The sequence below is a fragment of the Phyllostomus discolor genome, chromosome 7, assembly GCF_004126475.2.
Source record: "Phyllostomus discolor isolate MPI-MPIP mPhyDis1 chromosome 7, mPhyDis1.pri.v3, whole genome shotgun sequence".
In the NCBI taxonomy this organism is placed as follows: domain Eukaryota; kingdom Metazoa; phylum Chordata; class Mammalia; order Chiroptera; family Phyllostomidae; genus Phyllostomus; species Phyllostomus discolor.
This window is the reverse complement of record NC_040909.2, coordinates 100,536,864-100,563,698: the sequence shown is the minus strand read 5'-3', so window position 1 is coordinate 100,563,698 and position 26,835 is coordinate 100,536,864. Positions and strand designations below refer to the sequence as shown.

At 38.5% G+C, this 26,835-nt stretch overlaps 2 protein-coding genes across 9 annotated transcripts in view; one reads left to right on the top strand and one right to left on the bottom strand.

The window, feature by feature from the left end:
- The first annotated feature begins 7,139 nt into the window (after window positions 1-7,139).
- On the top strand, window positions 7,140-10,537 carry CRH (corticotropin releasing hormone). Of its 2 annotated transcripts, none has more exons than XM_036031173.1 (2): window positions 7,140-7,506; window positions 8,303-8,933. In XM_036031173.1, exon 2 carries the CDS (start codon window positions 8,313-8,315, stop codon window positions 8,892-8,894), a length of 582 nt encoding a protein of 193 aa, XP_035887066.1. In that variant the 5' UTR covers window positions 7,140-7,506; window positions 8,303-8,312; the 3' UTR covers window positions 8,895-8,933. The 2 variants fall into 2 exon arrangements, with proteins under 2 accessions (XP_035887066.1, XP_028389687.1); XM_028533886.2 differs by having other exon boundaries at window positions 7,142-7,506; window positions 8,299-10,537.
- Window positions 10,538-10,789: 252 nt separating this feature from the next.
- The window catches only part of TRIM55 (tripartite motif containing 55), a 38,288-nt gene continuing 22,242 nt past the window's right edge, over window positions 10,790-26,835 (bottom strand). For 3 of the 7 annotated variants that reach the window (XM_036031169.1, XM_036031167.1, XM_036031171.1), the window contains exons 10-11: window positions 25,608-25,695; window positions 10,790-11,207 (exon numbers count right to left, since the gene is read on the bottom strand). In XM_036031169.1, coding sequence (XP_035887062.1) covers window positions 11,197-11,207; window positions 25,608-25,695 — 99 coding nt within the window. In that variant the 3' untranslated portion in view covers window positions 10,790-11,196. Of the gene's footprint in view, window positions 11,208-25,581; window positions 25,696-26,835 lie in introns of those variants that run through there. The other 4 variants (XM_036031168.1, XM_036031172.1, XM_036031170.1 and 1 more) reach the window with 2 other exon arrangements.

Below are 26,835 nucleotides of genomic sequence, written 5' to 3'. Positions count from 1 at the left end.
CATTTCTTTTCAATATAGTATTGGAAGTTCTAGCCACAGCAATCAGACAAGAAAAAGAAATAAAAGGCATCCAAATCGGAAAGGAGAATGTAAAACTTCTTGTTTGCAGATGACATAATAGCGTACATAGAAAACCCTATAGAGTCCACCAAAAAACTACTCACCCCCATAAGTGAATTTGGCAAAACAGTGGGATACAAAGTCAATATTCAGAAATTGAAGGCATTTTTGTATACCAACAGTTAAATATCAGAAACTAGAAATTAGGAGAAAAAAGCCCCATTTGCTATAGCAACAAGAAAAATAAAGTACCTAGGAATAAACCTAACCAAGGAGGTAAAAGACTTTTATTCAGAAAACTACACAACACTGAAGAAAAAAATTAAGGAAGACACAAATAAATGGAAGCATATACTGTGTTCATAGACTGGGAGAATTAACATCATCAAAATGTCTATAGTACCCAAAACAATTTATAGGTTTAATGCAATCCCTATTAACATACCAATGACACATTTCACAGACATAGAACAAGCATTTCAAAAATTAATATGGAACCATGAACAACCCCAAAGAGCCACAGCTATTTTGAGAAAGAAGAACAAAGTAGAAAGGATCCCAATACCTGATATCAAACTATATTACAAGGCCACTGTAATCAAAACAGTCTGGTACTGGCATAAGAACAGACACATAGATCAATGAAACAGAATAGAGAGCCCAGAAATAAACATGTCTCTATGATCAACTAATATTCCAGAAAGGGGATAGGAGCATAAAATTGAGTAAAAATAGCCTCTTAAATGAATGGTGTGGTGAGATCTGGATAGCTATATGCAAAAAAAATGAAATGACCACAAACTTATATCATACACAAAAATAAACTCAAGATGGATAAAAGACTTAAATATAAGTCATGACACCATAAAAGCTCTAGAGGAAAACATAGGCAGGAAATTTTCAGGTAGTCCATGCAGCTATATTTTCACTGATATGTCCCTTAGAGCAAGATATATAAGGAAAAAAACAAATGGGACTACAACAAATGAAAAAACTTCTGCACGGCTAAAGAAAACATCAGCAAAATGAAAAGGGAGCCAATCATATGGGAAATCATATTTGCCAGTGATACCTCAGACAAGGGTTTGATCTCCAAAATATATAAAGACCTCACACAACTCCACACCAGGAAAATAAACAACCCAGTTAAAAAATGAGCAAAGGACCTGAAGAGACACTTCTCCAAGGAGGATATACAGATAGCTCAGAAACATGTGAAAGGATGCTCAGCATCACTAGGTATCAGAGAGATGCAAATTAAAACCACAGTGAGATACCACTTCACACCAGTCATAATGGCCATCATAAACAAATTAACAAACAACAAGTGTTGGAGAGGATATGGATAAAAGGGAACCCTAATACAGTATTGGTAGGAATGCAGACTGGTGCAACCACTGTGGGAAACAATATGGAATTTCCTCAAAAAAAGTAATAATGGAACTGCTTTTGACCCAGTAATTCCACTGCTGGGATTATAACTTAAGAATCCTGAAACACCAATTTAAAAAAACCTATGCACCCCAATATTCATAGCAGCATTATTTATAATAGCCAAGTCCTGGAAACAACCTAAGTGCCGACCAGTAAATGAGTGAATCAAAAAACTATGCTACATTTGCACAATGGAGTACTACACAGTAGAAAGAAAGAAGGAACTCCTTCCCTTCGAGATGGCATGGATGGAACTGGAGAGAATTATGCTAAGTGAAATAAGCCAGTCAGTGAAAGAAAAATACCATATGATCTCACCTGTAAGTGGAATCTAATCAACAAAACAAATAAGTGAGCAAAATAGAACCAGAGACATGGAAATAAAGAACAGTGACAGTGACCAGAGGGGAGGGGGAAGGGGGAATGGAAAAAACAGGGGAAGGGTCTAGTCAAGGAAGATATATAAAGCACCCATGGACAAAGACAAAGGGTGGGGTGAAGATTGAATGTGGTAGGTGGGGTGTGAGTAGGGCAGGGGAGAATAATGGGGAAAAAATGGGAACAAGTGTAAATAAACAATAAAAAAATAAAATAAAACAACCCCCCCCCCAAAAGAGCTAGAGGATATTTAAAAGCATTCCCAGAAAGTAGAACCCAACGTGTTTTAGGAGTAAAGGACATAACACAGGGCCAACAGAAGGCAAACATCTTATAATAGAAGTCCCAGAAAGAAGAAAGAAAATGGAGGCAATTATTATAGAAATAATGCACAAGATTTTCCCATGCTTGAAGAGCAAGAGTCTCCAAGTTAAAACAAATAAATGTAAAAACACCCAAACACCATTGTAAAATTTCAGAACATCAACAATGAAGATACTAAAATCTTCAAGAAAGAATTAAAAAAAAAACAGGTTCTATGAAGAAATGAGAATCAGATGATGTTGATTTTCTTATCAGCAGCACTGTATGATAAAACACAAGGGAACAATATTTTCCAAGTTCTGGGAAAAACCTATTTTTGACCTGAAATTGTTTACCTTGTTAAAATATCACTTAAGGATTTGGATAAAATAAAACCATTTTCAGAAATGCAAGAACTCAGAAAATTTACCTACCATACATCCTTTTTTTTTAAAGTTATCTGTGGATGTGTTCTAGTAAATGTACATATCAAGAGTAAATAAATCATAAATGAATTTAATTCAGAAAAACAGAGAAGTCCCAGAAAGAAAGATGTGCAGCAGATTTAGAACATGACCAGCCTTCTGAATACACTCATTTCTCTGGTAAAATAACTTGCTATTTTAATTTTGAGGCAGACCCTTTTAATAGAAAACACAAATAATAATTTTGAAATAGAAAGTGACCAGTCTGAAAGCAGCAGGTTTGAGTGTTCAAGGAGAGGAGTCTTAAAAAGAGCAGGAGGACTTGATAAATTACTTGTTGTGATTGACAATCTGAAAAAGATTGGGAACATAATTAAAACAATTCTAGGGAAAACCAAACTGTGAATATAAAAAAGACAGTGGATAATTGTAAGATAAAAACAAGGAAGAAAATCTAATCAGAGCTATGACTTTGTTCTATAGCAAACAATTTTTATGTTGTCAATAATTAAACACTATATAAAACTTTAAATTTAGTTCAATCTACAGTCAAAGTAGAAGACCTAACTATGATTATAAAAATAGTAATACTGGCATTCTAGAAGTAAAAGTACAGATGACAGAGCTTGGGAACTCAAGGTGCAGGAGAGTATGCAAAAATCTGAAGGTATAGTTATGTTCTATATTTTACAGTCTGGGGAGTAAACAGATAATGTTCATATTTGAAAGATCAGGAAGAGATTATGTGGGAATATTATTTAAAGGTGTAAGGGTAAGATACTGAAGAAAAATTAAAAAGCAAGTTATTAGAATGGTGATCAATAATGAGGAATAAATAGAAATTGTGATACATTTTTTGATGGAATACCATGCTGTCAATAAAATAGATGTCATTTAGATATAGGAAAATGTTTGAAATATAATTTTAAGTGAAAAAAGTAGGTTGTGAAATTTTAGTTACAAAATATCTAGTTATTTATGTATGAATAGTCTTATGAATGGTTGTTTTATACTTTATTCATTCAACAAATTTTCTATAGTTTACCTATTCAAGGCTTGTTGGGTATCTACCATGTTTTAATACTTACTAGGGGCTGGAGTAATGAATATGGAAGTTCATAAATACAATCAAATCTCTATTACACAATTTATAGTTCAGCAATGAAGATGCATGTTGTACCAGTAATGATTTTAAAATGTGAGCTTTGTGATGGAGGACATTCATGATGTTAGATGAACAAAAAACACAGGTCCTAAGCCTAACCTAGGAATCTGGAAAAGATTTATTTAACCAATTAACTTTCTCTTAACTAAAAGAGGGTTTTTTTTTTGTTTGTTTGTTTTTATTTTTAAGTAAGAGATTCACAATTAGGAACACAGTCTTACCTCAACTAAGTAAAATGTATAAACTCAGGAGAATTTCTCAATGGAAACAACAAAATGTTAACTGAGATTGTCTTTAGATTCTAGAATATGAGGAATTTTATATTCTTCTTTATACCTTCCTTAGTGTTCCAAGTTTTTACAAGGAAGATGAATAGTTTTGATAATCAGAAGAGACTAGAAATTATGTTACCTGAGAAACAGTTAGATATTTATGCTATTTGAGATCCTTTTTCTAGCCCTTCCTATGGATATGGAGGCAGTTAGTTATTAATCCATCTAAAGCACAGTTACAGGAAGTTATCAAACCACCTGTCCATCCTAGGCATTTTTAAAGGCTGTCATTGGAGATGGTAGATTTCTTTCAACAAATGTTTCAGTTACCAGACTTGGAGACTGTCTTTGTTTGCGATAAACTTTGCCAATAGAAGCATGCATTGGGATACTCCTCAAAAGGGCAAGGATATGAAGATGACAGGAATAAGCCCAGCAGGGCTATTGTTTTGGATATTTCTTTATTCTATGCACTGCTGTGCCATGTGTTTTTAACTTTAACTATACAATATAATTATGTTTTATTTAAATTGGTTCTCCAGTGACTCCTTTCAAAAAGTTATTCCTTCATGTGAGATAGAATCTGTCAGTGGTGATTTTTACAGACTTAGGTATTTAGTTTACTGCACATGTAAGTCCTGTGCATCATGTTATTTTTCCAATCATACAGCTGTATCATTATTTTGAGAACTATATCACTCTATACTTTATCAAAATTAACGCATCTTAAGTTGACAATGCATTTAAAAACTTCCTGTTGTAAGATTCAGCTTAAAGGTAAATTGCAGTTTGTGCACACAGAAACTTAAAATTTGGTTCCCAGGCATCAGCATGCATAGAAAATCTCTGTGTTCTCATGGCTAGGGAGATGTGTATGTGATAAAATTTATCAATATAAGGAAAATCTAAGAAAATGTAGCTCAGGGTTAATGTGTGAATATAACATTTTACCTAAATTTGTCTTCTCACTTCAGTTTGTTTATGTATCTCTGATGGAAAAGGAAGTTCAAAGGGTACTGTTATATTATAAAAATAATACAGCTGGTGGTCAAAAGAACCTCCCATAACTACTTGAGTGACTTCAGGTAAGTCACTAACCTCTCTGGTTCTCATTTAAACCAAATGATCTCTTCAAGCCATTTCTAAGGTGAACATTCAGTGATTTGATGAGATCTAACTTTGGGATACATTATCAGTAGGGAGGGACTACTCTGCCCAGTCCCTGTTCTTCAGGGATATAGGCCTTTTGTTCCTCACTCAGTCAGAGCCACTCTGACCCTAACTACCGACTCTAGGAAAATCTCACAGCAAGGATTCAACAATGATGAGAGAGCTCTGCTAAAACAACATCCTCCATATGGCCCAATACCATAGGCCCAAAACGTGTCTTCTCTGGAGGAACCTCCCAGGCCTCCCTAGCTAATGTGCTGGATTTATTCCTTTCTTTTTTCTTCTGCATCCATTTACCTGAACTTTGCCTTCCAAATTTACTTCCACCCAAGCTGGTGACATCCAAGCTGGTATCTGCCAATGGGAACAGAGAAGGGTTTGTAAAGGAAAGTAACCAAAAAAGTTGAGATTCATTCCAACTTAAAGGGATAAAAGCCCACAAAAAACAAAAATTAAGGTTCTGTAGGCTCCCTGACAATATAAAACACAGCTTTCCTCTAAAATCTCAATCATTTTCCATAATCATGATCTTCTATTAAGGACTCACATCTTTCCCTAAAGACACATTTCTTTCTCTGTTCTCTCATGTCAAAAGGACGTTCTATAGCACAATTATCCAAATATGGGCTGACTTCTCTGGAAACTGCCAGAATTTCTCTTTTTACCTTCCTTTTATTTCTAAGAGCAGTTGTAGATTGGTATAGAGCCCAAAGTGGAGTTGGAATATGCATTGTATCATTTGTCATGTTAGCAACAAGGAAAGCGGTAGAGGTACCAGAAATGAGGAATGAGGAAATTTCTGGTAAACATCTCTGATTGTTATCTAGAAGCTGAACTGTAGATACCAGAGTCTGACATTGCATTTTGAATTGCAGAATTAGAGGTAACTGCCTCCCACGTATATGGTAGTATCAATTTAATTCAAAATGTGAGTGTGCATTTGATAAGCATTCCATTCTGTGGTGCTGCCAGAGAGTATTTATTTATCAACCTCCCGTGGGGCATATTTGAACTTGTAAAAATAAATAATTAATAATAAAAAACCCAGGTGCCCCTGATATGGATACTATTGTAGATGTTAATAGTATTTGGAAGTATAATGAATGAGTAGTTTACCTTTAAACAGGTTTAATCCATTAATGTAAGCATGCTCCATTATAAAGCAGGTTAAGCCTTTTCCAAGATGGAATAGGAAGTTAACAGATGCTTTTCTCACTGTGTTTGTACTTAGTAAACTGACTAAAGATTATTTAACTCATACACCTCTCACTAGTCCTTTCTTTCTCTAATTTGGGAATAGAAAAGTCCACAGTTACTTTCAGGTTCTGATAGAAGAGACAAAAAAGGAGCAATAAGGCCCTAGAAGAACTTAAGATCTTTGCTGTGCCCCAGACTGAACCTGGTTTGTGCCCCTTCATCATAGGAGTAGCTCTTGCCATTATTTTAAAAACCTGAGCTGCCTTTTAAGAGGCTATTGGTCTTGGCTCTGCAGGGTTAAAATTCTGTTATCTGTTCTTGGGAAGAAAAAGCAATTAGAGGCGTAAAAACTGAGTGTACCTGCAGCAGCTCCTAGTTCCTCATTCTTATCCAGGCAGGAAGGTGATGGGACACTTTGTCTCGTAGCAAAGGGATATTTTCAGATACTGAGGTATTGCCCAAGACAACTTGGGTCAGAGAGGTTAGGAGGGCAAGGGAAGAGGATCCAGAACTGCTCCTATAACTGGCTGCTTTCCCTGCAGGACTGTGCATTGATAGACCTCCCTCCCCTTGAACTTTCCCTTCCTATCCCCTCCCATTCGCTGTCTCTTTCTCTGATCCTCAAAATGGCTTTTCGTAGTAAGAGGTCAATATGTCTTCACACTTGGGAAATCTCATTCAAGAATTTTTGTCAATGGACAAGTCAAAAGACGTCCTTCCATTTTAGGGCTGTTTGACGTCACCAAGGAGGCGATAAATATGTGTTGACATAATTGGATGTGAGATTCAGTGTTGAAGTAGAGAAAATTCTGCCCCTGGTTCCCTGGCAGGGCCTTATGATTTATGCAGGAGCAGAGGCAGCACGCAATCGAGCTGTCAAGAGAACGTCAGCTTATTAGGCAAATGCGTGATTTCTGAAGAGGGTCGACGCTATAAAAGCGCACTCCAGGCTCTGGTGAGGAGAAACTCAGAGTCCAAGTCCGTTGAGAGACTGAAAGGAAAGAGAACAGGTACAGAAAAACAGAGTGGAAACTGAAAGGAGAAGGAAAGAAAGCCCCCTTGAAAGCCGCGGAGACATTCCTCTGCAGCAGCGCCTCAGAAGGTAGGGAGCGCTTAGACGGAAATGCGCCTCCAACTTCACGCAGCCCGGGCTGCCTCCTGCGCGCCGCGGAGCCGCGGCCGCTGTCCTGTGCGAGCGGGCGGGCGGGCGTGTGTTTGCGTGTGTGTGTGTGTGTGTGTGTGTGTGTGTGTGTGTGTGTGTGTGTGTTTGCTGACGGTGCCTCAAGATCCCGAGAGTAGCTGGGATGCGGCAAAAGAAAACTTAGACGGCTACTCATCGTTACCCGAACTTCCAGTTACTCCCCGCAGGCTGTGTAGACCAGCACCCCATCGATCCTGATCCCCGAAAGAAGGACGCTGGGGCAGGGGTAGATAAGGAGGAGGAGCAGGCAGAACTTCTCAATTTGGAGGAAAACGCTGAAACATCCGGAAAGGGGTCGGGGCTTAGAGCAACTGAGATCTTGAATTTGTAGATCCTCTCTAGAGCTCGAGAAATCAGTTTCAGGCGCTGTTAGGAAGGGGACCCTGGGATAGAAAGGGGACTTCAGGGGTCTAGAAGAAGGGTCTCTCCAGCTGGGCGAGGGGCTGAGCTTTGGCTCTGAGCCCCGCAGGCGTGCCTTTTCCTGTTCCCCTTTCACACCCGCTCTGGAAGTCGCGGTTCAAGGGCTTCAACACCACGGACAGCACCCTCCCCAGCCCCTGAGATCTTTCTACCCAGGCCCTGTAGGAAGACCCCCTGCCCCTCCCCTAAGCTCATCTTCTGTTGAGCTAAACTCTGACCAAGTCTTTCTCTTTTCTTCTCTTATTCTGCCCTCTGCCCACATCTGTGTCGCAGCTAGCGTCCCTAACATGAGACTGCCGCTGCTCGTGTCCGTGGGTGTCCTGCTCGTGGCACTCCTGCCCTGCACACCATGCAGGGCCCTCCTCATCCGCGGGCCTGGCCAAGGCTCCCGGCAGCTCCCCCAACACACGGATTTCTTCCAGCCGCCGCCGCAGCCCCAGCAGCCCCAGCAGCCACAGCCTCGGCGGGTCCAGCTCCGAATGCGGGAGGAATACTTCCTCCGCCAGGGCAACCCCAATAAGAGCACCGCTGCTCCCCTCTGGTCTGCCTCCACGCCTGTCGCGGGCGGCAGTGGTAGGCGCCTCTCGCAGGACAAGGTAGCTGACAACTTTCTCCGCGTGTTGCTGCAGCAGCAGTCGCAGGGCCAGCACCCGCTCGACAGGCTTTCGAGCCCCGCGGGGCGTGGCACTGAGAGCGTCCTCCACGGTCTCCTGGAGGCACCGGAAAAGGAGAGGCGATCTGAGGAAGCTCCCATCTCGCTGGATCTCACCTTCCACCTCCTCCGAGAAGTCTTGGAACTGGCCAGGGCTGAACAGTTAGCGCAGCAAGCTCACAGCAACAGGAAACTGATGGAGATTGTTGGGAAATGAAACGGTGCGTTTGGCTGTTGCCCTAAAAGATTCTGCATTTAGCACAAAAATAAAAATATACAGCATTCTGTACCATAGCGTTGGTCTGATATCATTTGTTTATTTTTATATAGCTCGAAATGTAGAGGATGTACAGCAAAAGCACCTCTACTCCTTAATTAGCATGCACAAAGTGTATTCACGTGCAGTAATAGCAACAAAATGGTATTTGTATTGTCTACTTTTAGTTTCCATTTCCAAATGTCTTTAGTGGTGTTTAAAAGAGTATAGACCCAGGAGGAAACATTTTGAAGAAGCAGACAGAAGTCACCCAACTGATTTTGTTGCTAAGCCAAAGAGAATGTCATTCTCTTGGGTGGGTGAGAGAAAACCTGTAAGCTCTTTGAATCAACTTGTCCTTGCAAATGTTTCAGTAATAAAACGTCTTTACAATCCTTGGTCAATTTGGCTGTGTAAGAGAATGTTCAATAGTTATATTTTGAATAAATGTTGCAAACATAATCATGACTTTATTTCTCCTCTTCAATGCCTGCAGCAAAAAATACTCTCAGCTCCTGGCTTCCTCCAAGCTGACTTCCACACAAGAAAAAACAAAACCCCTGGCATTTTTTTCTACCACAAATACAAATATATCCTGTGATCTTTTGGGGTTCATCTCTGTACCTCAGATTACTACTCTGAGATTGAGTTAAATAATTTGGGAAGTTGCTTTCAACTCTAAGATCAATTCATAATGGAAATGACATTTAACCCTGATTAACTATAAGATGCAAACTAATTGGAGATGTTTGGGGAAGGAAGAAAAGAAAAAGAGGAAGGATTGAGAAAGAGCACTTCTCCAAACCTTAAGGCCAAAATGCTTCATTTTTTTTCTATGAGGAATTCTCACACATTATTCATAAAATACTTTTTCTAAGTATTTTTCAATGCCTACTTCTAATAGGAGAACTTGATAGCCTCTCCACTTAAAACAACTAAATTTAGTTGCTATAAAATGGCACTTAGGAAAAAAATTTATGAAGAATATTTTGACTTTAGTAATTCCACAGATACCCTCCTCATTTATGTTAATGCCAACCCTAATCACTTTAATTCTTAGAAATATAAACTATCTTTATTCACTTCTAAAATCAATAACACACTGAATTAGTTTTACAATGCATCCACCTTTAGTAGTTTAGTTATAACTAAAAATTCATGAATGTGTAATACTTCAAAATTAATTTGGATGTATGGAAGGATGTATGAATCCAAATGGATTCAGACCCTTTAAATACACTTAACTAATGGATTACTAAGATAATATGAAACACTGAATAAATCATTATAAGACTAAGTTGTTAAAAACAGCATTTATTTAAGAGTTCATACAGAATAAAGTTATACTTATCTTCTGAAGGAGGCATTATAGTGAGACAAATAAAACACGATTTAAATATATATACATATATTATATTGTATGTATATATATTTAAATACATGCAGTTGTGTCTCAGTGGATACATGAGAAAGTAGACGGTTCCTGTTGAAAAGTTTTTTTTCGATTACAGTGACTGATATCTGCATATCTAAAACTAAGATTAGAAAAATGTCACAAGAAATGTCCTAGGCCTTCAGCCTTCTGGACTATGAAAGTGTCTCCAGAGTCAAAGAACATTTCTAGATATACATCCAGCAATATATATAAGGGGAAAGAGAAAACCTTTGTGAAACATTTCATACCTTTGGTCAATGATTTACCTTTTGTCCACATATTGATAAATCAGTCACTTCTGAATTAATACTGAATTTCACTGACCACCTGCATTGTTAAAAAGGAAAGGGAATAAGAGCTACTATGGTACAATAACAAAAACCAGTGCCTATCTGAGATGAGAGTGTAGTGCTCTTTTTTCAACACTTGCCACTTGTTACTGACGCACACTCACACATACCACACTTACACATCCTTTGTAATATTTCCCACACAATAAAAGATTTATATAAGATCAAGTTTCTTTTTTCCAATGCTTTCTGCAACTGTTTTCTGTTAGTGTGTTAGAGAAGTCATCTGGAATTAAAGATCTTTTTAAAAGAAATCTTGTTCAGAGGTCCCTTTCATCATCTGCATCATATTAATTTCATCCAGTTTCCCTCCTGCCTGTGTGCATCTCAGCCAGGCAGACAGAGGGGCAGCAGTTGGAATGAACATCATTCTTTCAGGGAATTCAACCAGGAAAAGGAGAAGACATGGCGAGCTGGCTCAGAATCAGCTCCATCCCCACTCCCTGAAACTGCAGCCTGTGCCTGGAGGGGAGAGTCCTCAAATCCAATCTGCAACAGAAGAAAGTCTGAGTCAGAGGAATAAGAGGCTAGTCCTTTTAGGGTTGGTCCAGCCACTTTTCTACTGAGAAGAAAGGATCATCATCATAATAATTATACAGAACATAATTATTATTAGGGATGGAAAGCAAGCTCAGGTTATCTTGGCCATGGTCAAGAGCCATGAACGTAATTCACACTCATGATCCAAAAAGGGGCAACAGTAATGCATGCAGTGGGAAGTTCTTAGGAAAGAGTCCAGGCTAGTCTACATTTTTTAAAAGGTCACTTATACATTATTTACTGAAATAAAAGTTGCCTTGGAACTAACAGGAATTTGGATTTAGAAAAGTCTGCAGAATAAATAAAATCCTATTTTAAATGACATTGCTACATCATATGATATCACAGGACATTATTATAATTATAATATCTCCACTGCTAAAGTAAGGATTTCTACTAGGATGTGAATATACAGTATAATTTTTGCAAAAATACAGGCTTAGTTTTGAGCAAATCATGAATAAAAGACTTTTTTCTTTAGGCCATAAAATTTAATAATATCAATGTTTCCATAAAATTTAATAATATCAATGTATCTGTTCAGTATCTATCTTTTGTCTAAATACCTCTATAAAAGATATTTGTCTTTTATAGATACTGAACAGATACAAGTTGTAATTTTGAAGTAATTGATCAATCTAATTGCACAAATGAAATTTACAGGGTGGGGCAAAAGTAGATTTACTTTTGTTCATATGGAAGATAATACAGTAATTAATACATAATAATACAAGAATAAACTGTGTTTTATGTACTCACAACCATAAACCTACTTTTGCCACACCCTGTATTTATGTCATTTTGAGTTTCAACTGTAACTTGGTGAAATGAGAGACAGTTATAAAGAATCTTGTTGAGATGCAGTTGATGTATAAACTCAGACTCCTTATATTTAAACAACCACAACAAACACAGGTCTTCCTAAGAGAACTACCAATGACAAACTAACATATTCTGATGACTTAGATTATCCCACTGGATTAGAATTCATAATTTCAAAGCAATGAGGTAGGCACATGCATTCAACATAGACGCCCCAGGTGATTTTATGAAGCTGCTACATGAATGGACAATATCTGGCGCAGGCAAAGCAGAACGTTGATAAGTATGTAGTTTGGTGCTGCTCAAAATATTTTAGAGTGAAAAATGAGTGCTTGTCCTGCACTTTATCAGATTTTACCCTAAACAGACTGCTTTTGGAATTTCAATATATTTTTGTCCTTTTCTGTACTCAAGCTTAAAATCTATCTTCCATTTCAAATGTTTTAGCTGTTATTGCCCTACAGGGTTCAAAATTTGGTATTAAAACAATTTGGGTTTGCTACTTTCACACTGTCAGGTCCCCAGTTATTAGATTTTCCTCCAAACAATATGGACCTTATCTTTCAGATAAGCTATCTTTCAGAAAAGAAAGAGGGCCAAGAGAAGACATTATCCATAATCTCTTTAGGTGAAAAGCATTTTAAAATCAAGGGAAAGGATATGGAGAAAAACTCTTTTGCTGTTGGTGGGAATGGAAAATGCTATAGCTTCTGTGGAAAGTAGTATGGTGGTTCCTCAAAAATTAAACATAGAATTACCATGTTATCCAGCAATTCCATTTGTGGGTATATACTCAAAAGAGATAAAAGCAGGGGCTCATACAGATATTTGCACACCCGTGTTCATAGCAGCCCTATTCACAGTAGTTAAGAGGTGGAGGGGTGGAAGCAACTCAAGTGTCCATCACTGGGCAAAAAGATAAACAAAATGAGTCATACACATATGACTCATAATAGAATATTATTCAGCCCTAAAAACAAAGAGAATTCTGATACATACTACAATATGGATAACCTTGAGGACATTATGCTAAGTGAAATAAGTACATCAGAAAAAGACAAATATTGTATGATTCCACTGATATGAGGTATCTAACGGAGTCAAAAAACAGAAACAAAGCAGAACTTGGTTGTCAGTGGCTGGGGGTAGGGGGCGATAGAGAGTTGTTTAATAGGTGGAGTTTCAATTTTGCAGCATGAAAAAGTTCTGGACATTTGTTGTACAACCATGTGAATATACTCAACACCATTGAACTGTAATTTAGAAATTATTATGAAGGCAATTTTATGTTATTTTTTTTACTAAAATTGATTTTTTTTAAAATCAGGAGACTTCACATTAAAATCTGGATTTTTAGGTTCTCTTGACAAAGTGGAAATGTAGCAGCTGAGAAAGAACCTGCATGGAGCTCAAAGCAGCACTGCCACTTGGCACTGTGTGTGTTCTCTTTCTCTCTCTCTTCTGCTTTGCTCAGGACCCACCACTGCCTTTTGCCTCTCTAATGCAAGGCTGGTTTCAATGGTCATTTATCATTGTGTTTGTACAGTGGCTATGCTCAGAGCAGTTACGAGGAAAGCAAACTATATTTTGTATTTATGCTTTTATCAACATTTTCTTTTACTTGACCTGCTTCTTCACTGATGTTACCATCTTAGTCTCCAAGGGCACACCAGCTTGTTGCTCTTAACAGAAGGCTTGCTTTTAGTAGGAAGGTGTCAAAGAAAAGGGAGTAGAATGCTCAGTGGAATATTTAGTTTGATTTTTATGCTAAATGTGATGGAGTTTTTAAAAAGCCAACATGCTTCTTGTGGCACAATTCCTGAAAATCAAAGTGTGAAACTGCCTTCAGTGTTCAGCTGAGGCCAGATGTATCTCTGGGCACTTAGCATAGGGGATATAACTGGGTACAGACTGATGAATATGCCCTTGCTTTGGCTTGATGTGACACCAGCAGTTCCTTTTACCTAAATGGAGCTCATAGCACATGATACACTGACTGAACAGAACTGAACAGATGCTTTCCTGATATTCATTCTGCGACAAGTCTGGGTAGCCACATTTAGGATATAACTACTAATTATGATAATTATTATTATTTTAGCTAACCAAAAGTAAGAGTGAGCTCTGCCAGGTTGTTTTGATCAGTAACCAGTGCCCACAGGCTGCCAATAAGCTTCCTAGGGCTCCAAGAGGTGCCAGCCTCAGCCCTTTTGAAAATGGTCATCCTCTACATCACTCATGATCCTGACCCCTTAAAATTTATCTGTCTTGCATCCCCTTCCCTCAGGCTTATCCAAGTGATAGTCACTGATCTGATAAACTGAATTACAAGTAATATATTACTGGATGATAACAGTTTGATGTACATTCCTGCAAGATAACCTTTTGCCTAGAAATGTCCATGTCTTATCCTGAGGGATGACTGTTGTGGACACATTAGCCACTCTGCCAGGCCATTTATGCAGTGAGGAAATTTATGTGCAGGTCCCCACATTTGGGCCTTCATCTCCTCTCTGCTGCTGTGAATGTCAATCACAAATGCAAGCTTTTGGTAACCAGATCCACTGCATGTTAAATGCCTGTCTTTCTAGGCCAATTCAGAAGAACCCGTGCTTGTCTATAATGAAATACATTTGTCTTAAAGGAATGTGGATAGGAGGGGTAAGGCTAGACTTGAGACTGCTGAATAGGCAATCACTGTGTGTCTACCCTGCACCTGCTAGGCTGGGTCAGAGAATCAAAGCCAGATGCTGGAAACAGGTGTGAGTAGGAAGGCTGAGGTCATGTTTAGAATGTTCATTCAGAAAGACTAAACCCAAGCATTGGCCAGCTCCCCATACTTAGCATTCCTGAACCTCAGACCCTTGGATAGCTTAAGGATTATGGATTCCAGACTGGAAAAGAGAGTACAGCCAAGAGCCTGGGTCAGTCATGATGCTAGACAAGTAAGTGAGGTGGTCTGTGGCTCACAGGTAAGGGTCTAAGCCCTGGAAACTTTGTTGGGCAGGTCTGCCACTGTGGTCACTTCTTCAACAAGAATGTAGACATTTCTGCTTGGTGGCAGAATAAGCAAGATATATTAGGAACAAAGCACAGAGCCATGAAAATATAGCACGCTCTCCATGAAAACTAGAAGAAAAAATAGGTACACCCTCCCCCAAAGGAGCTCTGGAAGGAAAACACTCAATAAAAACACATTTTTTTTTCTTTTGGAGGATTTCCATACTGAGTGACTGATGGGATGGGTGAAGGGAGTTGATTTGGGGGCTTTGTTGCCATTAGCTGCTTCCTTCTTGCTAAGGGAAGATCTGAAATGAGTAATACCCTCCAGCCTATGAAACAAGAAGAATTTAAACTTGCTCCCTTTTTCTTAACCTAGGGGAAGATGTATGGTGCATTCTATTTGTTTCAAACAAACCAAACAGGAATTGATGGGGTCAGGTGGGGAAGCAAAAATTTAAAACCAGCTGTTTTCTCAGATATGAACATGATGACTGTGTGTCCTGTGTAGAATAGTTGTGTGTCCTCACTGTTTCTGACAGGAGAACTAAATTAGAAAGAACTGCTACTTACATAATTAATTCCTCATAGTCAAGGGCCTCTTTGCCTTGCCAGACAGGTTCTCAAGATCTATGGAAGGGCGATAGTACTATTATGCCTGATTTACAGGAAAAACTCAAAAAGGCTGAAGAACTTGCTCCAAGTGATTCTAAGGATAAAGTGCTGAAAATTGTTAATAATGACCACAAACCCAAAGAGAAAAGCAGCAGCTGTTGCTGTTGAGCAGATGAGACTCAGGGAACTGCCAATTCCTCTCCTGGAAGTCAGACAGAGAGGAAGGTTGATCAGCAGCATGGGGTGTAACTATGGCATAGTAATGCTATCATTTCCAATGGACAGCCACATCCCTGCAAGCAGTGGAGGCCAGAAATGACCTCTCTGCCCTGTGGAAGCTGTGCTATTGTGTCATGAATAGTGAGTCAAAGCAAGGGAACCCTTGGTCACATTATTTTTGCTTCTGTCACATGAGCTCCAGAGAAGTGGGGATTCACTCTTCCTAGATGTGGGCTTGGCCTCCATTTAAAGCACACACACACTCCATAGGGAAAGATAAGAGATCACTGGGCACCAAGCTCCAACTGCTCTGTGATCTTGAGCAAGTCACTCATCTTCTAAAATCCCTCAATATGAAATGGAGAATTTTAACAATTCCTTTTGTACAGGGTTGTTGGAAGGTTTATGTGACAGAATCTCTATGAAAGACTATGTAAATGATAAAGCAATATACACACATTAGTTACAACCATTGCTATGTGAAATTGGCTTTTTAGATGCATTAACATGATGGTGGATTAATTCTTCACTTTGTGGGCTGCAGTGGGGACAAAGACATTTCATGGAAATCATTGAGATACGTGAAGACAGAAAAAAGTCCAAGGCATGTACAGCATTGTCATAGGCCTTAGGTTAAAAGAGAGCAATAAGAAATTTGAAAACACAGGAAGGAAAATTCAACTAGCTGTCATAACTTCCCCCAGAGACCTCTCCCTAGTGCTCGCGCTACTGTTTTCACAGAATTGTAGAGCTGTGGGCACAGGTTGCCAGGGAAATGAATTCATTACATTGCTCACACACAATTTACATTATATTTTCTTCCTTAAAGTGGATATATCCATTTAACTTCCTATTAAAGTGACATTTACTAAGAATGCTATTTAATACTAAGAAATATAGTCTACAGTTTTTGTACAGATTTTTTCCCTTCTAGAAAAGCCCTCAAACTGACAATTATTAGGATGTCACTTTCCCATTGGGGGGTTGTGGGGGGAGCCCAGAAAAAGAAATTTTCAGTTGTAGGATACAAATGAAAAAGCATTAATAATGTTAATGTAATGATCTCACTAATGTTTACTTGTTTAAGAAAAACTCACTCTGCTCTACAATTTTTCTATGTAAAAATGACTGCATTTCATTATTGTACCTTCTTATAATTTCCAGGATTATTAAGTCTGGATAATGTTAATCAGTAAATGCAGGCTAGTCCTAACCACTGATCAGTTTTCTCTCTATTTTTACTAAGTTGAAATTCCAGCATAGTCAGGACATGGGGCATATCAGTGATTTGTAAAATTGAATCTCCTAATTTGTAAAATACAGCAATCACTCTCAGTAGGAATTTCTGTTAGAAAATAATTTGACACCCTTAATCCCTCAATCAAATTTAGAGAACATAGATACAGTTTCATTCATTTCCATTTCTTTTGGAAAATTAAATAGGTCATTTCAATAACCACAGAACCTATAGTCACCCTTGTGGGAAATCATGTTTTGGGTCTCCTACTTTATTTTTTAAAATGTCTTATAATACCTTATGAAATTAATCTTGCTTAGAAAAGAAGGCTTCCACCCTGGCCAGTTGAGTCAGCTGGAGCATCATTCCCTACACCAAAATGTTGCTGGTTGGATTCCAGGTTAGGGCACATAGGTAGGTTGTGGGTTTGATCCCCAGTTGGGACCTGTATCAGAGGCAACAAGTTGATGTTTTTTCTCTCTCCTTTCCTCTCTCTCTAAAATCAATAAACATATATTCAGGTGAGGATTTAAAAAATAAAGAAAGAAAGGAAAGGAAAAGAGAAAAGAGAAAAGAAAAGAACAGAAAAGAAAAGAGAAAAAAGAAAAAAGAAAAAAAGCCTTCTAGCCCCTAGCTTTTGGTACTCTCACCTCTCAGTCTCTGGTGGCAGCTGGAGTTGGTATTTGCCTTTCAAATCAGAGTGACTGATTTGGTCTCAAATGTTATTCGCATGAAAATGATTTTATCTTTTGTGTGTGTGACAACTTGTGGAGACTCAGGGCTCCCCTAGCCTGCTTTGGCCTATTGTTCATTCTGGTTTAAGAAAATATGAATATTTTCAAGGGGACTGAATCTTGGGATGATGCGAATATTGATAAGGTCTCGGTTCTGAGGACTCATGTATTCATTTCTGAGAGCCTAGGAAATAAACCCTGGGCTTTGAGAAGAGAAAAGAATCTTTGCTAGCTCCAGCCTGTCTTCTTAATCATTTAAACCACAGGTCTTTTTCTTTTCTTCTTTCCTTCCTTTCTTTCTTTTTTTTATCATTTTCCTCTAGAAGTACCTTTATAATGTCCTGAGTTGAGAATTAAGATGGCCATGGACTAGTATTTTTTGTGTGTGTGATATTTTTCCACAATGGCCTTGACCTTCATGTCCTTCTGCTATTTTAGAGTGAAGAACTCACAGATGTGGATGATCCACACTGTTCCTCAAATTCTGTCTCTGAGTTCATGATATGCTATATAGAAACACTCAGGACAGGGGAAGGGACAACTGCACCTCTTGGATTGAGACCCTTGGACCTTCTCCACCAAGAGAACAAGCCCAGTGCTGGAAGTCCTTTCCCATGACAGGGTAACCCCTGTGGAAACTAGTTTAGACATGACAAGGAGTGAACTAGGGCATAGGTTTGTCATGAAAATGGATAGAGATATTAGTTCATAAAGCAGTGTACATCAAAACTAAAAATAGGGCCCCACAGATCACTGGCAACTAATCACCAGATTGTAAAGTTCAGCCTAGTCACTTAAAAGCATCAGGAAATATAGCCTTTGCTATATTTGGTCTTGTGCATGGTTGGAGGAGGAAGGGGGGACAGGCTTGTTGGATTTAGACCAGCCATTTAGAATGCCATAAGGAGTGTCAGCACCTTCCTCCTCCAGGCTCCTTCCCACCTGCACCCTGTCTTTTCTTAGCTACCTTAAAAGATAGTATATGTGAATGAGGGCCCTCTTTGTTTCCATTCAGGTGGGCAGACATAAAAAGAAGATAGAAAAGAAGTTATCTTGTTTAACACTCATCTTGGGATAAACTTTTCAGGAAAATATAACAATGCTAAATGTGAATGCACCTAAACAGAATTTCAAAACTGATAGGACATAAAGGGTAAATAGAAAAATCCACAATTGTAGTCAGAGATCTCAAAATTTCCCTCTCAGCAACTGATAAAACAAGTAAATTGAAAATCAGTAAAATTATAACAGACTTGAACAACACTGTAAGTCAACTGACCTAACTGGTATTTGTAGAACACTCTACCTAACAACAACAGAACATACAATGTTTTCAGTTGCACATGAAACATTCACCAAGTTAGATCATATTTTGGGCCATTAAACAAATCTTAATAAATTCAAAATGATTGGAATAATATAAAGAATATTTTTTCTTCACAACAGAATCAAACCAGAAATTAAACAGAAAGATATCTAGAAAATCTCCCAATATCTAGAAATTAAACACTACTTATCTATATAGCCAAAGGTCAAAGAAGCAGTAACACAGTAAATTAGAAAACATTTTGAATTAAATAAAAATACAACATATCAAATCTTGTGGGATGGTCTAAGTAGTGACTAGAAGGAAATTTATAGCAGTAAATGTATTTTATTAGAAAAAAGAAAGATTTTAAACCCATAATCCAAGCTTTAAACCTAAGAAATTAGAAAGAGAAAAGAAGATGAAACCCAAAGTCAGCATAAGGATGAAAATAATAAAGAGAAAAAGTGAATACAATAGTAAGTGGACCAAAAAACCCCATGAAATCAAATAAAACCACTAGAGTGGAGGAATTACATTACCTATTCTGGATACCATTATAAAGCTATAATAATGAAGACAGTGTGATATTAGTAGAGGGACAAACATACAGATCAATGCTACAAAATAGAGAGTCAAGAAGTAGACCCACACATATACAGTCATTTGAATTTCCATAGCCATCAAGATAATTCTCTGAGGGAAGGATAATTTTTTTAAACAAATAGTGCTGGGACAAATGAATATATGGAAAACGAACAAACACACAAAAAATGAAAAACCTATATTCTTACCTCACATATACAAAATTAACTTAAAGTGACCTTAGATCTAATTTAAGAGCTAAAACTATAAAAAATAGCAGAAAATATTTTGATTTTGAGTTAAGCAAAGATTTCTATATAGGACCCAAAAAGTATAAGTCACAAAGGAAAAAAATGACAAATTGGATTTTATTAAAACTGAAAAATGTTTGCTCTTCAAAATACATTGTTAAGAAAACGAAAAGGCAAATTGTATATTTGGAGAAAATATTTGCAAAACGTGTCTGATAAGGGAGTTTTATTCAAAATATATAAAAAACTTTATAACTCTCTAAGGTGATAAATAATCCAACAAAAATGTCAGTAAAATATAGGAACAGATATTTTATCAAAGTAAATATAAAAATGACTAAGAGGCACATGAAAATGCAAATTAAAACTACAAGAAGATACCACACACATTTATTAGAACAGCAAAAATGTAAAAGGTGAACACAATACAAATTTCTGGCTAGGATATGGAGTAACTAGAACTTTCTTACACTGCTCATGGAAACACAAAATTTAATAGCCACTATGAAAAAGTTTGACAGTTTCTTATGAAATTAATGATGAATTTTCCATGTAATCCAGCAATTTCACTCCTAAATATTTACTCAAGAGAAATAAAAAAAAACACATTCACAAAGATCTATATGTGAATGTTCACAGCAGCTTTATTTATAAAATAGCCAAAACTGCTAACAACACAACCACCCATCAAGCGATGAATTGATAAATTGTGGTATGTCCATACAATGGAATACTACTAAGGATAAAAAGAAATGAGCTACTGATAAATGCAAAAAAAAAAAAAAAAAGGATGAATCTCAAAAGCATCATGCTAAGTGAAAGAGACCAGTCACAAAAGTCTACAGAATGCATCTTTCCATTTATATGATCTTCTACAACTGGCAAAAACTATAATGACAAGCAAAACAAACTGGGATGCAGGGAGGGGATTGACTGCAAAGACACATGGTGGCACTTTTTGGAGTGACAGAAATATTCTATATCTTAATTGTGGCAGTGGCTATACAATGCTACATATTTGTAAAAAGTTCTTGAAACTTACACTTAAAATAGGTAAATTTAAAAATCACATATCTTTCATCTTTTCATTCATCTAATATTGTGTGACTGTCTCTAATGTGTATCTTCTGTCTTTGCTCTGCTGGACAATGAGCTCCATAAGCACCTTTAAGTGGACTTCAGAGTTGAGTCATCATGGATTTTCAGCAGTTTATCAAAACTCTATCTAAATGGGTAGTAACAGCTGGGTAAACATTCAGTTAAATCGATGACTAGGAGGATTTGGGGGAATGGGAGTTTATATAAGACCTTCAAGATAAGACATATATTTTGGACTGTGGCCAGTGTGACTCAGTTGGAGCATGGTCCCTTAACCGAAAGACTGAGGTTCAATTCCTGGTCAGGGCACATGCCTGCACTGTGGGTTCATTCCCAGTCTGGGCATTGTAGGTTTGTTCCCCCAGTCCAGGTGTGTATGATCCCTTGTCCATCCCATCCATGCACATATGAGAGGCAACCAGTTGATATTTTTGTCTCACATTGATTTTTTTCTCTCCTTTCTTATCTCTAAAAGCATTGAAAAAAAATCCTTGGGTGAGAATTAAAAAAACATATAAAAAGAAATATATTTTAGAAAATGAAATGAACTATCCATTTCACTGAGAATTTATGGTTACATTGTCACTCAGAATGATTTGCATTAGTCCTAAATCCATAATCCTCCCAATGAAAACATCCTGAAACAGTTTATAAAATCTTTAGTACTAGATTTTTTACTCTCTTATGTTGTATAAATAGATGAACCTTCTCAATGAGTAGTTGCTTCATTTTCCTGGTGAGAAAACAGAGGCTCAAAGAAATTAAGCACTCAGAGTCAGCTGTGAAAGCAAGATGACTAGGGCCTAAATCTTTTCTTCTGATTTCATTAATCTTTCCAGTGCCCCAAGACTGGGCAGAATTTCTACCCAACTTATTGGTCTATTTTCAGGCTTGAAGGTTAGAATGTGAAAAGTGGATATTATATTGTTGAAAACAACAAATAGCTATAATATGATAAAGCTTTTAGGGTCTTATACAACTACAACTTCATGCTCTGGTAAAATATATGACCTATGATTCTTTATAGCAGCAGAAATTGCATAAATCTTAACGTCAAAGTCCCTATCTCCAAAGTAAAAAAAAATTGGCTCTTTGTGGAGAGAGTGTGTGTGTGTGTGTGTGTGTGTAGGAGGTGAGATGGTGGGGTAGTCTTCTAACCTTGAACCAGCTGCCACAGTCCACCTCAAGTATCAGCCAGAGCAGCTGCCAAGGTAATCTACCAAATAGGAAGACATTTTTCTGGAAGTCTTTGTTACCTGAACAGTTCGCATTAAATAATTTGGGCAAATTCTTGCACACAAGACCACTAAATCTCACAGGGAAGGGAGAAAGGGGAACAGGGAGGGGCTTATATCTGCTTCCACTTCCAGAAAATCTAAATGCCATTCATATTCACCCCCAAAATACCCAATTGCCCATGAGGGTGGGGCCAGGGGTGAAGGGAGTCCCGGTGTTAACACCCAGGTGTAATTTACATGTAAGTAGTGTAGGTAGAGGAAGGGCAGCAGATGGAAGCAGATGACCAAGCATCCCCAGGAGATGAGGCTCACTTTCCAATATTGCTTTCCAAGAGAAGCTGACCTGTCACACAGAGTCCTTCTCCCCACTTTATTAATGCCCTGTGTTCCAAGGTTGACTATGGACTGGTATAGTTTTTTCAAAATGAATTAAAAAATTAATGCATGACACAGGTGAAATGTCATTTCCACCAAACTCTCTTTGCATTGACTGAGCATATAGCAGTCATGACCTGGAAAGGTGGAAACTTAAAGGGCAGTTTTGTAGCTAAAGACCTGTTTATGTAGAGAGCCTTTGCATAGTTTGACCTGTAACTTCTTTTAGGAGGTTTTCTGGGAGGAATGAAGTGTGATTGGGTTCAAAGTGCATCCTGCAGAAGAACAAATAGGAACCAGGGCCTTACATGTGATCCAATTTGATATAGGGCTGAATTCAAATCTTGTTGAGAAATGAGTTTTTCTTTGAGAATGAGGGTAGGGGAAGCAACAATGCTCTTCTGACCTATCAAAAAGCAGAGTCCCACCCTGGCTGATGTGGCTCAGTGGATTGAGTGCTGGCCTACAAAATGAAGGGTCACCAGTTCCATTACTCATCAGGGCACATGCCTGGGTTGCAGGCCAGGTCCCCAGTAGGGGGTGCACAACAGGCAACCACACACTGATATTTCTCTCCCTCTCTTTCTCCCTCCTTTCCCCTCTCTCTAAAAATATTAATGAATAAAATCTTTTTTAAAAAGATGAGTCCCCATTTACTAGTGGTGGGAAGAGTTGATGTCTACCTTTTGCCATGACCAGCTTCTAACACATAAACTACCTATGTGATTAGGTGAAGAGAGAAAGTACAGATAAAGTAGGCGCTGCATGAACTCACAAGCAGAAAAAGCAAGGGCAGATGAATGGCAATGAGGAAAGCACCTGGAAATAGAACTCTGGTCTTCTTAAAAGATTTGCAGTTCTGTTGATGAGGTCTGAAGTGAGTTTACAGATGAGCAAGTGAGCCTGAGATGCTTCTGAGTTTCTAAAGCAACCTCATTACCTGACATGGGACCAGTAAAGAGAGGTCAGACTGCCAGCAAAGCATGGATAACTTTGTATCACAGTCTAAATGTTCAGGGAAAGACTAATGATGAAGTATGGAATTCCAACAAGCTAACCTTGCATTGGATAAATACTAATTTAGTAAGTTGGGTTCTACGGTGGTGAAGGTAAATCAGGCCAGCAAAAAATTCAGAGGCCGGGAGATCTTATACTATGGTGGGATCTCTATTCGTCTGTCTATTTCTCTTTTCATGGATCAGAGTGGTACTCCATCATAAACAGATTTTCTGCTCTATGTGAAAGGCCCTTTTTCAAATGCCAAGAACTACACAAGCAAGGTTCTTTGCAAAACTGAATGTCAATTCACCCTACTGCACCTCGTCCCCACTTGCCTCACCCTCATCTCACCAGACAGGCACATGAATAATGGCAGTGTACATGACATGGGCTCAGTGGATGGCAGACAAGAAGCATGACTCTCCCCTTGCAGCCTCAGAGAAGTATTACAAGGATATATGGCAACCAGTCCCCAAACCTGAATTCTCAGAAAGTAAGCTGGACTCTTCAGACAATTATTCAGATCCACATTAGATTATTCCAATAAAGCATGGAGTTTTCTCTCTCCCCATTTGCCCCACTGAGTCCATGGCCAGTACTTCCTCCCACTTCTCTTTAACATGAATAATAACAGGAGGAGGAGTTAAGCACCTGAGCGCACTATAAGGACACTCAGAACATTCTAGGGGTACAAGTTTGTGACTGACTATTAGACATTGGGGGCAGGCCCCACTCACACACAGGTAAAGACATGACAGAGCTCCATGAAGATTCCACTGCCTTTGCGGAGCAGACAGCTAATAAGGCCAAAAACAAAAACAAAAACAAAAAATGGTATGATGGGAGCTTCCAGAAAGAGTCAATGTGAACTCAGGGAAAAGTCAATGAGCCAGAAATAGTGGAGGCCTTTCAGCACTAGTCACCCTGAATTGCTTCTGAGCTACAGGCACAGGAAGCTGGCTCTCAGGTCCAGCAGGGTCATTTACTAAAAGTACATGGGGTTTGAATCTTTAAATATTAATTAAACTGATAATATTCAAAAAGCTATTAAAAGAGTAAGATGTCAGTCCCTAAGCAAACCTTGTAACAGAAATCAAGAAAAGGCTTGACTTGAGAAAGTTGTCTCAAAAATAACATGCTATTTTTTGGCTTCATGGCTTTTCTTTGGTTCTAATTCTTTATGGCTGGTAAGTGAACATTGGTCTCTGGTTCTTTACTCATCCAGATTTCACCTGGCTGCAGTCCCCCTGGTGTTGCTGTACCCAGGGCCCCTTTCTCTCAGGGACCCCCCTCTCCCAGGAAAGACACTGTAGATTCTCACAGTTCAAAGACTGAGACTCTTTGAAGTCAACTGAGAAGTCACCTAGACTACCAGTCCACCAGACCAAGAATTGCCTGGGTATCTCCAACAGGAGTCATGTGGCCACCTCCTGGGCTCCTCTGGTGTAAGCAGATGAAATGCTTCTACTTATTCTATGGAAACCCTAGAGAGTCTTTTGCTGCACCTCCCTCTATTTTAAGAGCAGTTGGATTCTCACAGTAGCATGGACCTTTTGAAACTGGTTTCCCCTAATGGCCATTCTGGAGGGTTCATTGTTACTGGATTACTGAATAATTGCCCACGAGTCACTTCTGAGTCAGGATTCCCCTCCATGCAGGATTAGATAACCGAGCAATTCTCCTCAGGAAGGTGCCTTGAGGTGATTGCATTGTGGGAGCTTGAGGCCACAGTATTGTCTAGGAACTTTGTTCTTTTTAGGTGGCTGAGGCTCAAGTTTGGGGAGAAATTTATCTCTGGGCCCACAGAAGAGGAACATGATCAAGGAAACTACATGAGATGTTAGTCAAGGGAAAAGAAAATTTTTCCTACCCATTAAAGTAAAAATCAAGCACTGAATTTGACTCCAGATGTAGTGAAGTATAAGAAAAGCCAAAAGTGCTAGGCAGATTGCTAACTCCTGTGAGAAACAAGAAGAAAGCTTCACTGACATTATCACAAAAAAATTTTCCAACATCATTTAGGTGGACTTTTCATTTTGGTTCAGAGCCCTATTTAATGCCCCTTACAGGATTTTTTCAGAAAACAGCTCTTCCTCACTCAACTTCCACTAAAGATGTAAGAATTCCCATAAACTTTCTAAAAGTAGTCAAAGTCTACTCCATTTTTTAAACCCAAAATCTACCTCAAAAACTTTCCTCAAAACAAACAATTATTTTCATCATTTTCATCTGTGAAAATAAATATATGGCACAAAGCCTGTTACTTTTAATTTTTTAAAAAAAAACATTTCCTTTTTTTAAAATCTCATGAAATGGAGGTTCACTTGAACAAGTACAGTCAAGATAATATGTTATTTTCTGATTTTTGAAATATTGTCTCTAATCACCTGATGACCCAGGAGCATGGAACTACAGAGTATTTATTTGACAGCCCCTTGTCTGGGCAACACTCACACCCACACATCATTTAAGAATGCTCACAGATATGGAGTAACCATGAACATTCTTCCTTGTGAAGAAACTGCAGAAGATTTCTTCTATAGACTCTTTGAGCCATGCGAACATCTAACCCAGTGTTAAGAAGACATGGATCTCAAACTTTCATTTTAGGAAGGAGAAAAAAAATCAAGGCAGTGTCCCTTTTAAAAATCCGATGGAAGAAAACCTGTGCTTTTTTGATCCCAGGAGCACATGCTTAGGAAGCACTGGTTTAATCAAGCCAAGACTATCTTTGTCTAGACATAGCCAGCACACTCCCAGAATCCATGAATCACCGGTTATTTTCCAGAGCAGGCTTAGAACTCAATTCAAACGTGCTCCTTGGGGTTTGCTGGGACGGGCACAAAAGCAGGTCATTAGTCTTTGGAAGCCCAAGGAGGACATAGAAGAGGCTGAACAAGGATAAGTGGCCTTGCAAAGGGGAACAGGGACACCAGCCAGTCACTGCAGACAAAGCAGCCCTCAACTGCATGCGGAAGGGCCAGGCCCTCTAGAGCTCCCTCCCCTGGGAAGCCGGGTGTGAGGTCACCACTCATGTGCAGAGTGGTCAAATTGTGTTTTGTTTGTTTGTTTTGTTTTATGTAAGGCTTAGAAAAACA

Bases quoted from the DNA above. Each gene is read 5' to 3' on its own strand.
- CRH (XM_028533886.2), top strand. From the start codon at position 8,313: ATGAGACTGCCGCTGCTCGTGTCCGTGGGTGTCCTGCTCGTGGCACTC.